The sequence below is a fragment of the Aedes aegypti genome, chromosome 2, assembly GCF_002204515.2.
Source record: "Aedes aegypti strain LVP_AGWG chromosome 2, AaegL5.0 Primary Assembly, whole genome shotgun sequence".
Lineage (NCBI taxonomy): Eukaryota > Metazoa > Arthropoda > Insecta > Diptera > Culicidae > Aedes > Aedes aegypti.
In genome coordinates, this window is record NC_035108.1 from 248,840,662 (window position 1) to 248,855,916 (window position 15,255).

The following is a 15,255-nucleotide window of genomic DNA, read 5'->3' on the forward strand; positions in this document are numbered from 1 at the left end:
ATTCTCACCATGTGTACCACTTTGAAAAAAATCTTGTATTCCTTGCTAGTGGTAATAGCTACCAGCAGATGTTTTGGCATCGCGTTTGTAGTTAACTTTTGACAGTAACTGAAACAGTTTAAAATTTATTCGTCCTTCTGCTGGATCGGCTTGCTTCGATCCCTCGAATCGTACTAAGTAATATATGTCCTAGTTCTGACATCAACAAGTCTTGGCTTCTTCTTTTCACAACGGATAAACAGTGTACTTCTTTGACGTAAGTGTTCACCGAGTCGTTTATTGCTATATTCAAGAAACGGTGCAGTGTTCAGTTCCCAAGTTGTAATTTTAATCTTGGAGGAGAATGACATCTCATCTACACTCTTTAAAATAATGAAAATCACTCCGGACGTAATTCACATTATGATTGAATGGCATATTATGTAAGTGATGAAATGACGTAAAAATGGGTTCTGAGAGATGTATTGAAAGAAAAATGTAATTTTACATGATGAAGGACATGAAAACGATGCCGCTTTGATTGACATTTCCCAAATCAGACACCATCGTATTTAAAATGAGACATAAATTCACGTCATTTGGCTCGCTTCTTTTATGTGCATCCAAAAGACGTAAAATCGTATGATTTTTTCGGAGTGTGTAAGTTAACCCTTGAGCTAAAAAATATGTTTTGAAAGAACGTATTTTAAGCTTTAATTAAATTAATTATGAAAAATATTTCCCTCTTGAAAGAACAGCCTATGAACAAAAGAAGGATAAATCTCTTATGAAAATTAAAACAAGTGCAATGCATATAATAATTTAATTCACCAGTACAACAACAAAGAACTGCCGATGATTTAAAGAAGGAAAAATTCCCAATTAAAATATAAGGTCAATCATTGCCGATAGTAATAGAACCAGTATAACTAGAAAGAATAGCCTATGTTTAAAAGAAGGAAAAATTTCTGATGAAATCATTAAAAGCACTTGAAACCTTATTACACCATTGGTAATTCAGTGGCGAATCAATCATCACCTCAGAGTCTTAACGTGAAGTGTGGAGTTCACAACTTCGTCCTGAATAAAAGGGTCGATGTTATCATTCTCTTGAAGCTCTTATATAGTACTAAACATGACGTCCCGTCACATCATAAAAATCAACTAATTAATTAGCTTATCAGTTATTGGGTCACACTTATGAATCCTACACATCAGCGTTGTAGCAATTTTTATTTTTTTGTTCATGATTCGGCCAAACGGCATTCGGCCAAATGACCCTTTCGGCCAAATGACCCTTTCGGCCAAATGGCATTCGGCCAAACGGCATTCGGCCAAACGGCGTTCGGCCAAATGGCCGGACACCGTCCACATCAACGAATTTTCAATTTTTGCAAATGAACAGTTCGGATCGGATTCCGACATGGACATTCGACCACTCATCAACTTTTACGTGTAACAAATTTGATCCGTTCCAACAAATATGAAGGCTATTCTACTGATCTTGCTCTCCTAGACATAGAAAAAGCATTCGACAGTGTTTGGCATTAAGGCTTGATTGTAAAATTTAGAAAAAAACTTTAATTTTCCAACATTCATTGTTAGAATAATTCAAAGTTATCTGTCAAATCGTACACTTCAGGTTAATTAATAGAACTCCAAATCTGAAAGACTTCCTGTAAGAGCTGGCGTTCCTCAAGACAGCATTTTGGGACCAATATTATACAATATTTTCACATCTGACTATCCTATGTTACCTCAGGGATGTCAAAAATCTTTGTTTGCGGATGACACAGGCCTTTCCGCCAAAGGACGAAGTCTGCGTGTCATATATGAGTCGATTGCAAAAAAGTTTAGATATTTTTTCTTCATACTTGCAGAAATGGAAGATTTCTCCTAATGCTTCCAAAACTCAACTAATAATATTCCCACATAAACCAAAAGCTCTTTATTTTAAACCTTCAAGTAGACATGTTGTCACGATGAGATGGGTTCCAATCAATTGGTCAGATGAAGTTAAGTATGCTAGATAAGAATTTCACTTTCAAAAATCACATTGAGGGCATTCAAGCCAAATGTAATAAATATGTAAAATATCTCTAGCCCCTTATTAAAAGAAAATCAAAACTTTGTCTCAAGAATAAGCTTTTGATATTCAAACAAATTTTCAGGCCAGTCATGTTGTATGCTGTACCAATATGGACTAGCTGTTGTAATACCAGAAAGAAAGCTCTACAGAGAATCTATATAAATAAAAATGGAATGGTGTTTGTATGTCACGAAATGGCTTGAGAACGGGGCAACCGAATCGCACAATTCTTTCACTTTATTCTTCTCCAAGGGTTCCGACGTGTTCGTGTGAAGAAGAAAATTAGGAAAGTTTTCGAAAATTTTGGTAAACCGGGAGAGAACTAATATGTCATTTTGTATAAGAAGTTTCACGGCATTTTCAACAGCCTACTTGATGGCAAGACGAAGTTTGCCGGGACCACTAGTTCAAAATAAAATTTTGAAAATGATTCTGAAGCTTCCTCCTTGGTATAGTACCAATGAATTACATACAGGGGTTTTTGCCTTTTAGGCTCGCGGAGCACATTTTGAAATAAAATTTTCGCGCGGAGCACCTGCTCTTCATCCACACTCCGTTTGATATCCGGATTTTATTTACACACCCGATAATTATAGGGTCAATTCCTACGAAAATCGCGAAGCAAGTTTTTTGTTGATCAATCTTTCATAAATTTTTACTTCCAACTAGTAACAAACTTTTATATAGTTAGTTGTCCCGGCAATCGTTGAATTGCTATGAAATAGGCTGTTCTTCGATGCTATGCACAACTGCCGTACAAAGTGACAGTTTAGTCTCCACTGTTTTTTTTGCGTTCCCGGTGAGTTTCCTCAATTTTATGTGCAAGCGTAATTTTCATTATCATTCATATACATCCAAAAATATTTTTTTAATTTAATTGAGAAATTTAATTAATGAATTATTTAATAGCTTTTTTGTTTCAACCTGTGACAATAAGCCTTCAAAATGCAACTATTTTCGTTTTTCGTCAAATGTTCCTGAGTTTATGGCTTGAAAACAAATTTATTGCTTTAATAAGGATTTTTTACAAATTATGTTTTATGTCAAACGATTGAACGAGTTTTTGGGGAGAAATTATTATTTTCTTCACTGAAATATTTATAAATTTGATGAGACACGTTATGTATTTTTAATTTAGTATCACGTAGTGAAGATCTCGATTATAATTACACCGCTTTTTGTAAGTCTATTTAATTGAATTTGTATGAGCTGTAACACCTAGAGTACACCCACCCACCCCTTCAGCGTCATGCAATTTATGGCCTCAAAAACATCATAAGGTGGAGATGAATTAAAAAGTCACCACTAAATTTCAAATAGTACAAATCTGGAGAACTGTTGAATGAAAATTCGATGGATGGGTCGCTCAAATTTTCAATGTGATTGGTAGTTTTAATATCTATTTTCATACTCTTGACAATTTTAGGTATGGCTTGGTTTCAAAGCAAAAACTTAAAAGATTCCAAGGCATTAGTACAAATTTTCAAAACTGCCGTGGAGCACCTGCCAAGGCTTGGTGGAGCACCAAGTGCTCCGCGGAGCACGATATGAAAACCGCTGATAGAATATCCAATGTTGAAACATTGAAACAAATGTCAAATAAAATCATTAATAATTTCAGGCAAAAATCGTTACAATCTTCTATTGCCACGATTAATGCGTTACATATTTAGGTTAAGTTTGGTTAAGTAAAATGAAAACGTGTTTTTTTTTCTCTTATAAGCAGGTGAAATTAACTCACCTGTAAAAAATCATATTAACTGCTACGGCAAATGAAATGTAATATGTTGTTAACATAATGGTAATAAAATCTTAAATTTGTTTTACCAAATTAGGATGATAGTGTTGTCTAATAACACAGAACACCTAGATATAAGAAATAAATGTAATGTTGGAATAATACTAATAAAAATAAAAAAAATATTGTGCTTCTGGGTTATTATGGCTAAAAAATTCTTTTTAGTGGTGTTAGTTTCTTCCGATATATTGCACAAAAAAGTATGGATCATCTACGTGAAATTAATGGTTCAGCAATGTTAAAGATTTTTTAGTCGATCCTGCACTGCCAGTAACCGCATAACAGTCACATTCGACATTTTTGACAAATTGGAATTAATACCGTGAAGAGTCATTAAATGATGCATACTTTCGATCAACTTAATGAAATATGTGAGGTTGTTCTAGAAAACTTGAAAAAAATACCAAGTTGTTTTGTCACATTGGCTTTTATAACCGCATAACAGTCACCTAGATAGACGTAGCGGTAAACGCGCAGCTATTCAGCAAGACCAAGCTGCGGGTCGTGGGTGCGAATCCCACCGGTCGAGGATCTTTTCGGGTTGGAAATTTTCTCGACTTCCCAGGGCATAGAGTATCTTCGTACCTGCCACACGATATACACATGCAAAAATGGTCATTGGCATAGTAAGCTCTCATTGGCATAGTAAGCTCTCAGAAAGAAGAAGAAGAAGAACAGTCACATTTAGATTACAAATAAGCCTAGCAACGTAATAGCAATGAAATATCTATCAGAATTATTTTCTGACTATTCATCTAGTATGCGATATGAGTTGTACAAAATATCAGCCCCAAATAAGCACTTTTGAGTTTCTGGTAATTTTTAGAAATTTTAGTTTTCTCCCATACTGCCAAAAAATGCATACTTGGTATTCCATTTACTCAATGCCTACTTTTGTCGAATGTTACAAATATGCAGTTATGGGCAGTGCAGTAAATTACTAAAAATTCAAAATATCAAACCATCTTTCACTTATCCTTCAATAATTATCAGACAGTTCTACACTGGGCCCAACTGATATGAGCTATTTCTCTTCATCGATCCTCTCTTTCGCTAATAACTTCGCTAAATTAGATATATTTGTAATATTTCTTATTAATGAAGCAATATAATGATTGTCTATCCTACAGCACAAAAATTTGTTACGAAAAGAGAATCAGTTTTCTGAAATAACGCAAAGAGAGCAACGATGAATGCAGATAAGCCTTAATGAAAAAACAATGCTGAGTTCTCCTAAAGTGAAATTTGAACTTCGATAGAAATGCTTATAAAAACGTATAACTTCATTGAATTTTTCATGATTTTTATGCAGTTCACCTAAATTGACATCATTAAAAAAATATGTAAGGCATTGAATAAGATGCGCTCGAATTGAGGTCCGTCAAGCACACCATGAGGCCACGCTACGGCACTGGCTAAGTAATAGTGTCTGCCAATCGGACGTTATACCCGAAAGTAGTGCTTCCCTAATCAAACTTAGTTAATTGACCGGATTTTGGGGAATATACCAATATCTCAACAGCTGAAAACCTAAAGTGAACTTTATAAATTTCAGCTATATCATTGATTAATCGCAAGTGTCTATGCAATTGTTTTTTATTGTGTTGATCAAATTAACGACAGTAATAAAAACATACTGCACCACCCATGACTAGGTCATTCGCATAAACTTACTATGAGTCTTTTTTTATTGCTGGCAACATTAAAACACCGTCTCTTCTGTATTACAGCCAGAGGCCCTTATCGACGTGTAAAGAAATGTAATAAAAGTAGGTTCTGAGCATAATTGAAAAATAAAATATAAAACATCCTATGTGTCGTTCATATCGTACCTGTGCCATACAATTTTTATGTATATGTTATGAATAAATACTAATTACCCCAAATGATATCTTTTAATTTCAGAAATTCACTACCTTCACGACAGTAACACTTAGTTTATTCGTAGGATTAGTCATTTTAGGTAAGTAACCAAAAAGGTGATTGACTTCTTCATTCGTTATTAATCTCAGTTCAAATGGCAAGTTTTACTGCATATTTATGAGAGGATAAGGGCAGTTTGATAGCTCCCTGAATCATCTTCTTTGTTCAGGCCATAAATGCTCAAGTCTCGCCAGTTTCCGATTACGTCTTCCGCTTAATAAAATTATAACACATAAAACGTGATGTGGAACCACACATCAGATAATTACTTTACGTGTTCATACTTGACTCATGGCTCTCTCGTTCTCTTTGCAGTTACCCGCCTGGGATCTGGTTGGCATGTTGCCCAGTCAACGATTGTCGCACCGTACAAAGCCTTCTCACGTGAGAAGCTTCCGGCCCGACTCGGAGCCCACATTGGGCTAATGCACATCAACATCACGCTGGCAGCACTGCCGGTTGGCAATTGGTCCACCCCGGATATTGACTTCAACGAACGATTTAGCTGGAACCAAGCTAATGATATGGGCAACTCGTACAAAAACGCACTTCAGCGTGGCTTGCCGTATCCCATTTTGACCGTGGCGGAGTATTTCAGTCTGGGTCAGGAAGGGTTCGCCTGGGGTGGACAGTATCGAGCCGCTGGATACTACGCTAGTATTTTACTATGGCACGTTCCGGATTTAAACCATTAGAACACAGTACGGAAATTTACAACCTTCTTCCTTTTCAGGGCATCATTCGCTTCGTGGTTGCTGATGAATTTGCTGTTGGTGGCTGTGCCACGGTATGGAGCCTATACTATGACGCTTACTGGCGCCCTGTTGATTGGGGCCAGCATTGGTTACAGCCAGATGCTACCGAAACGACCGTTGACGATCTTCATCGAGGGAGGCCGCATCAGTTTTCGACTGGGATGGTGCTTTTGGCTTGTGCTGATTGCAGGTTGAATATCGATTAATCGTAGCGTTTGTAGATTGTCCAGCAATCTGATTGATCTTGATCCAGTAGTAAGGACTGGACAAGTATCTATCAGATTCTTGACACGTTGGGTTGTCATCATATGTTTGATTTTTCAGTTATTTTCAGTTGTACCGCATCATCACTTAAGCTGATACCTGTATTTATCGAACAAAAAACTATTTTTCCTAACCTCCATTGGACTTTACAATATGAGGAATGGCTGATATTGCTTTAAAATTTTTCCTTCGGAAAACTAAGGGAGATAATTTTGTAATGCGTCAATTAAATTTGAACCAAATCTATATTATAGATTATTGATGTCTTGAAAATCAGTCCAACTTTGTTAGAAAATTTTGAAGTAAAAAAATTCAAAGCACTTCAAAATGGTTGTTTTGTCAACAACAAGTACCTGCTTGAAAGTTTCATTTAATTTGGTTCACGGGAAGTTCTTCTGCAAATGCGGAAGATGTGCACCAAATAAAAGTAAACGACTAAAGAAAAAACGGAAATCAGTGTTTTTTCAGGGTTTTTAAGGGTTCCTCAGATAATCCGACCAGAGATTTGTCTACGAGAACTTCTAAGAAACTCATGAAGGATTCCTCGTAACAATGCACCTGGTGTTAAATACTCTAAGCACAATCATGGGATATTCTCATTCAATTTAATCAACGAATAATTAAAAAAAATATATCGCCTCCCATTCAAGTATTATTTCTAGGATCAAGAATTCACCCAGCGAATTTTTAATTTTTTTTTTATTAGTATTATTCCAAACATTACATTCATTTCTTATACCTAGGTGTTCTGTGTTATTAGAAAACACTATCATCCTAATATGATAAAACAAATTTAAGATTTTATTACCATTTTGTTAACAACATATTACATTTCATTTGCCGTAGCAGTTCAGATTGTTTACAGGTGAGTTGATTTCACCAGCTTATAAGAGAAAAAAAAATAACGTTTTTAATTTACTTAACCTAACTTAATCTAAACATATAACGCATTTATCGTGGCAATAGAAGATTGCAACGATTTTTGCCTGAAATTATTGATGATTTTATTTGACATTTGTTCCAATGTTTCAACATTGGATATTCTATGTAACTCATTGGTACAAAACCAGGGAGGAAGCCTCAGAATCATTTTCAAAATTTTATTTTGAATTCTCTGCAGAGCTTTTTTCCTGGTATTACAACAGCTAGTCCATATTGGTACAGCATACAACATGGCTGGCCTGAAAATTTGTTTGAATATCAAAAGCTTGTTCTTAAAACAAAATTTTGATTTTCTATTAATAAGGGGATAGAGACATTTTACATATTTATTACATTTGGCTTGAATGCCCTCAATGTGATTTTTGAAAGTTAAATTCTTATCTAGCATGAGCCCTAGATACTTAACCCTCTAATACCCAAATTTTTGTTTTCGATCTAAATATTATTTTTCGTTATCTAAAATCATTCTAAACACGGTTTGGGCAATGATTTATTTTTCTTCGCAAATTTATGAATTTTGGTTTTTGATTTTTATTATTTTTATTTTTGAACATCCCTATCCTTTTCAATTTTTTCTTGAAGCCTCTTCTGGTTACTGATTTTTGACAACAATAAAAATTTGAGTTTTTACTATACTTTTGAAAATATGTATTTTTTAATTTTTTTCTGGAACAATTTTTATTTTCCGTGTAACTAACGGATAAACAGATTTGAAATCATTTCAATACCATCAGGCTCTTCTTCTGTGATAGATTGATCGTAGAAAAATATAGAAGGTACGATTTTTTATAATACACGTTAAATGAATCCCAGGCATTTGTAGGTTATATAAGAATACAATTTTTCAAACAATTTTCAATAATACAACAAAATTTCAAAAATCATAAAAAACTTTTCTTATATGCGTGTTATGAGTCAAGGTTTAGGCCAAACATAAAATCATTTAAATTTCCGAGCTACGAAAAAATACACAAAATTCCAAAGTGTACCCCGTCTAAAGGCGGGGTTGGGTATTAGAGGGTTAACTTTATCTGACCAATTTATTGGAACACCTCTCATCGTGACAACATGTCTACTTGAAGGTTTCAAATAAAGAGCTTTTGGTATATGTGGGAATATTATTAGTTGAGTTTTGGAAGCATTAGGAGAAATCTTCCATTTCTGCAAGTATGAAGAAAAAATATCCAAAATTTTTTGCAATCGACTACAGATGACACGCAGGCTTCGTCCTTTGGCGGAGAGGCCTGTGTCATTCGCAAACAAAGATTTTTGACATCCCTGAGGTAACTCAGGTAAGTCAGATGTGAAAATATTGTATAATATTGGTCCCAAAATGCTGCCTTGGGGAACACCAGCTCTTACAGGAAGTCTTTCAGATTTGGAGTTCTGATAATTAACCTGAAGTGTACGATTTGACAGATAACTTTGAATTATTCTAACAATGAATGTTAGAAAATTAAAGTTTTTTAATTTTTCAACCAAACCTTCATGCCAAATATTGTCGAATGCTTTTTCTATGTCTAGAAGAGCAAGACCAATAGAATAGCCTTCAGGTTTGCTGGAACGGATCAAATTTGTTACACGTAAAAGTTGATGAGTAGTCGAATGTCCATGGCGGAATCCGAACTGTTCATTGGCAAAAATTGAATTTTCGTTGATGTGGACCATCATTCTGTTCAAAATGACCTTTTCAAAAAGTTTACTGATGGAGGAAAGCAAACTGATTAGACGATAGCTACAGTGATACCTCCATGAGTCGATGTTCCATGACTCGATATCGATTCATGGAACCCACGGCATAAAAATCAACAAGGCAGTCTCTTTACTGATGTAAATATCAAGTTTCATTGTAAACATGTGACGTCACTCCTATCGTACCATATACCTTCCGGACCACTAGATCATTTTTTTCGAAAATTTGTTCGAGGTGGATAGGAATGACGTCGTCAAGTAGCTGTCAGTTTTCGGAATATATCACCTTCTTAATTTTAGTACACCGTGATGGAACCAAACTAAAAACAAAATTTCATGGTTACTATGATGGTCCCTAGAAGTAGCTTTCCAAAGGATTGCTGTTCCATGACTCAATATTTCCATGAGTCGATGGTCCCTTCAATATCGACTCATGGAGGTTTCACTGTAGAAGCTTCTGCAGGATTTTGTCTGGTTTTAAAATTGGAACAACCTTAGCATTTTTCCATTTGTCAGGAAAACATGCTAATTGAAAACATTTGTTGAATATATCAACTAAAAATGATAAGCTACTTTCTGGAAGCTTCTTGATGAGCATGTAGAAAATTCCATCATCGCCAGGAGCTTTCATATTTTTGATTTTTGATAATAGTTCTAACTTCTCCCAAATCAGTCTCCCAGGCATTTTCGAAAACGTTCTCTTGATTGAGAATATTTTCGAAGTCCTGAGTAACTTGATTTTCAATTGGACTAGTAAGTTATAAATTAAAATTGTGCGCACTTTCAAACTGCATAGCAAGTATTTGAGCTTTTTCGCAATTAGTTAGTAATAATTTGTTTTCCTCTTTCAATGCCGGTATTGGCTTCTGAGGTTTTTTCAAGATTTTAGATAATTTCCAAAAGGGTTTAGAGCCAGGGTCCAATTGAGAAATCTTATTTAAAAATTTTTATTTCTTAATTGTGAAAAACGTTTCTTGATTTTTTCTGCAAATCTTGCCATACAATTTTCATAGCAGGATCGCGAGTGCGTTGAAATTGCCTTCTCCTCACGTTTTTAAGACGGATCAAAATTTTAAGATCATCGTCTATAATCACGGATCCAAATTTTACTTCACATTTTGGAATTACAATGCTCCTGGCTTAAACAATGGAATTTGTTAAAGTTTCAAGAGCATTGTCAATATCAAGTTTTGTTTGTAAGGAAATATTAACATCAAAATTAGAGTCAATATACGTTTCATATATATTCCAGTCGGCTAGAAAATAATTGAAAGTGGAGCTGATAGGATTGAGAATCGCTTCATGGATATTTGAAATGTAACAGGGACATGATCAGAATCAAAATCAGCATGAGTAACTAATTGGCTACAAAGATGACTAGATTCGATTAAGACGAAGTCAATCGTAGATGGATTACTAGAAGAGGAAATGTTGGGCTATCAGGGTATTGAATTAAGAAATATCCTGAAGAGCACTCATCAAACAAAATACTACCGTTGGAATTACTTTGAGAATTATTCCAAGACCGATGTTTGGCATTAAAGTCACCAATGACAAAATTTTTTGACTTATTGCGAGCCAAATTTCGCTAGTCAGTTTGGAGCCAATTAACTTGCTGTCCAGAGCATTGAAAAGGCAAATAGGCAGCTATGAAAGTATATTTACCAAACTGTGTTTCAACAGAATCACCTAAAGTTTCAAAAACTTTAGTTTCAAATGACGAAAACATTTGATGTTTTATACGCCTATGAATGATGATTGCAACTCCCCCATATGCCCCATCAAGTCGATCATTACGATAAACAAAAAAGTTTAAATCTCTTTTGAGCTTAGATCCAGGTTTTAAATACGTTTCCGTAATAACTGCTATATGCACGTTATTAACTGTAAGAAAGTTAAACAGCTCGTCCTCTTTACAATTCAGAGAACGAGCATTCCAATTTAAAATATTTAAATTATTATTTGGATCCATTAGAAAAACGTAATCCAATAACAATTTGATTTGTAAATTTTACACCTACTTGGACTGCTTCAGTCAGTTAGAAAATTAAAATCAGAGGCAGACATATCACTTGAAGTGGGTACATTTGATGATTTCCCATTAGAATTTTCGGTAGACGAAGAAGCTGAGTAGGAGTTACCTGTGGCGGTAGGATTTTTTCCATTTGATTTGAAACAAGTAGAATGGGTACTTATGGAACGAATAGGGGAGGAGTTCAAATTACCTGCTACGATATCGGCAAAGGATTTACTGTGGGTAGATACATTCGAAATTGAAAGATTCGAACGGCTACCCGACGAATTAAAATTAGTTTGTGAATGAGCATGATTATAATCTTCCTGATGGGTATGATTCCTAATCAAGCGATCGTTAACTGAAAAATGAGCATTGTTCGATACTCTACCAGGAAAATTCAGGGAACGACCGTTATCGTAACGGATATTATCTTTCATCTGCCTGGCACGAGCCTCAACGACTCTCTTGCGTGAAGGGCAATTCCAAAAATTTGACTTATGATTAGCCCCGCAATTAGAGCATATGAACTTGGTGGTATCTTCCTTCACTGGACAGACGTCTTTGGCGTGAGAAGAACCTCCGCAAATCATGCATTTAGCATCCATGCGACAATTTTTTGTACCATGACCCCACTTTTGGCACCGACGGCACTGAGTGGGGTTCTGATAATTTCCTCCAGGTTTCTGGAAATGTTCCCATGTCACACGGACATCGAACATAAGTTTTGCTTTTTCTAAAGCTTTAATATTATTTAGTTCTTTTTTGCTAAAGTGAACTAAATAATATTCTTGAGAAAGCCCTTTCCGAACAATGACAGATTGGGTTCTCTTTTTCATAATGATTACTTGGACTGGGGAAAATCTAAGTAAATCATTTATTCCATTTTTGATCTCTTCAGGTGACTTATAGCCACTTGAGAGACCTTTCAAGAAAACTTTGAACAAACGTTCAGTTTTGTCGTCATAAGTAAAAAAATGTGCTTCTTCTCTTCAAGATGTTTGAGAAGAAGTTCGCGATCTTTAAAAGTTTCCGGCAAAATGCGACAGTCTCCTTTCTTTGCGATTTGGAAGGAAACCTTGATTCCCATAATGGAGTTCAAGATCTCCTGCTTAAATCCCCAAATTCGGAACAACTGACCACGATAGGCGGCACTCTTTGCTTCCTCACTTGAATCAAAGAGCCTGGGCTAGAGGCTGCTTCGATTTGGTGTTCGGAAAATTTGTCTAGAGCATCGTACTGATTGCTCATTTCGATACAATTATCAACATTATTCATTTCACCCTTGGAAGAAAGTTCGCATTCCGGAGAAACGTCCTTTCTTCCATTCTTGCCACGTTTAGTGATAGTTGTAAATCCCACTTTTTTGGAAGGAAGTTGTGAATTCAGAGATTCACCCTTCCTTTTGTTAGTTGTTGATACCATGTTTAGTTAACAAACGAAAGAAGACGTGACCTTCGAGAGGTTTTTTTTTCCCAAGACGGTGTCCAAGAAGGATTACCACCGCTAGCTTTCGCCAACGGGTCCAACGAAAAATTGAAGGCACGGGTCCATACAAGGATCGTAAAGGGATCAATAGTAGAAAAAATAGTACTGTTTTAGTAGCACTGAAAAGTACCGTTTTTAATTTTAGCACTGAAAAGTACTGTTTTATTGCTTTAGGTAGTTTTTAAGAAAACTTCCAAGAGCAGAGAGAATTCGTGTACGCACAGCACGAAGGTACGATGCGCACTGCGAATTTTTCATTAATTTCATTTAAACTCTTCGATTTTTGTTGAAGGTGGCTTCTAGAAACAAACCAAGATATTTTCATTAAGGAGATATTCTTCAAGAATGAGAGGTAGAATTTACTCCCCAAGAAGTTTTCTCATGCTAGCTATCAATCCTCAATAAATTTACCCAGTGATTTTTCATGTTTTTCTCCAAGATTGTCATTCCGATCTTAGTTAGTAATTCAACAATACTTTATCCAATGATTTATTCCTATTTGGGTCCGCCACTGCGACCACTTTTTAGTGTAGTATCGATTTCGATGCAGTGGTTATTTAAATTTTCTCAGAAAAATCAGGTGGAATCAATCAAATTACAAAGGTTCTTTCAAAGGCATGCCCCTCAAAAAATATAGTTGATTCATTTCCAGAGTGAAACAAAATATTAGTACTGATGTTTGACCATGCATCGGAAACGTAGCCTCATCCTTGCCCTGCTGTTAAATTATCCACAGGAGACTACGAAAACCCGGGGCTTCTCATTAACAACAAAAGCATTTCAAACAAGGATGTTCGTTCAGTAACAAGAATTCTCGCATGATCCTTGAATAAGCGTAGACGGGGTAATATGCGACTTCTAAGTTTACGAGTTTATTTATGCGAGTTCTCTTTAATTCCAGTTAGAATAATATTTTCGACGAAATTCACAGCTAAAATTGAGTTTTACACTCAATTTAACTGTGAGTTTCGTCGAAAATATTATTCTGACTGGATTTAAAGAGAACTCGCACAATAAAAAAAAACTCATAATTTTGTTAAAATAGTCATTGGATTGAGGCAATCATTTCTAATAAATTGAAATTTAAAGAAATGAAACCATAATTAACTATTTTCAAAAAAGCGAGGTAACGCGCCACACCAGCTCCAAACGGATTGTTTGTGGGCAAAACTGCAATGTGTGCAATTTTCCAAACAGTTTTGTATGCAGATCTATGTCTTGTTCAAGTTTGAAGTTATAAAAACTAATCATTAGTTTTTAATAATCTAGTACCATTCTGAACGATTGGTTCTTAAAATTCACTGTTTTGTGTTTGATAATGGAAAATGTGTTTAAAATTGTAATGGCACATATTTGACAGCAATATAGCTCAGATTAAGGATACATATATTGAAAACATTTGAGTCCTCGACAGCTGCCGAATAGTTTATTTAGTAGCAAAATAGAATATGTGAGCTTTGTTCCAGGATTCCATTAAAAATTCGGAATTCTTTGAAAACTATGTGCGAATGCTTTCCAGAATATAATGAAAACTTGCCTAAAGAAAATGAAAGATTTATGTACCAGTGCTTCTCTGGAAGATTCTTGTGTATTCTTTACAGAAGAAGTAAAATGTAGAAAAACGAGAGAACCATTTGAAAGTCATCAAACTTAAAGTTTAGCTTTCAAATGTACAAAAGGTACTATCACAGACAAACAGACGTAACTGCTAGAACAATTATCAATTCAAAACATAGTCACATGAACATTTACGCCCAATGCTAAAAATACTTCATGAGCCTCTGTACGAACCATAAATTCTTTTGTTCTTTTGACTTTTACTGTGCGCCGTATGTTGGTGCTGTCTCGCTCGTTCTCACGGGCATCTTGAAAACAGGGCGCACAGTAAAAGTCATTTGTTTTATAGCATGCATAAGCTCATTTGGCCAACCGTGAACTAGGTGGCGGTAGTGAGCAAACGTCAAACTCGAACAAAAGTGAGGCGAGCGCCACAAGTGGTCCGTCGGCAAACTGCCAAATATTAAAATTGGGCGCTATTCTGCTGTACGATGAAAATAATTAGAGTGTTACGTCTGTTTGTCTGTGGTACTATGGACAGTTCTGCTGATTCAAGGTACAAAAAAGGAGCTACGTGAAAGTGTTCTAGACGTATGAAAAGTACTAAAATTATTGTGATAATAAATCCTTAAGATTGCTAGATAACCTGTAAGTGAATTGGGAATAGAATTTCGACCAAGATAGTGCGAGTTCGAAACCTCATATAAATTATTGAAGTTTTAAACAAATTGCGAAAATGTTTGTACCTTTGCTT

General features: G+C 35.4%; 1 protein-coding gene and 1 long non-coding RNA gene across 4 annotated transcripts in view; both read left to right on the forward strand.

Moving 5' to 3' along the window:
- LOC5569376 (dual oxidase maturation factor 1) overlaps positions 1–15,255 on the forward strand; it is a 413,009-nt gene that overhangs the window by 392,057 nt on the left and 5,697 nt on the right. For all 3 annotated transcript variants that reach the window (XM_021844771.1, XM_021844770.1, XM_001658400.2), the window contains 3 exons: positions 5,772–5,829; positions 6,105–6,459; positions 6,523–6,734. In XM_021844771.1, the coding sequence (XP_021700463.1) occupies positions 5,772–5,829; positions 6,105–6,459; positions 6,523–6,734 (625 nt within the window). The remainder of the gene's footprint in view (positions 1–5,771; positions 5,830–6,104; positions 6,460–6,522; positions 6,735–15,255) is intronic.
- LOC110676525 lies at positions 13,113–14,680 on the forward strand. Its single transcript, XR_002500477.1, has 2 exons — positions 13,113–13,296; positions 14,071–14,680. It is a non-coding gene; the product is annotated as an uncharacterized LOC110676525 (long non-coding RNA).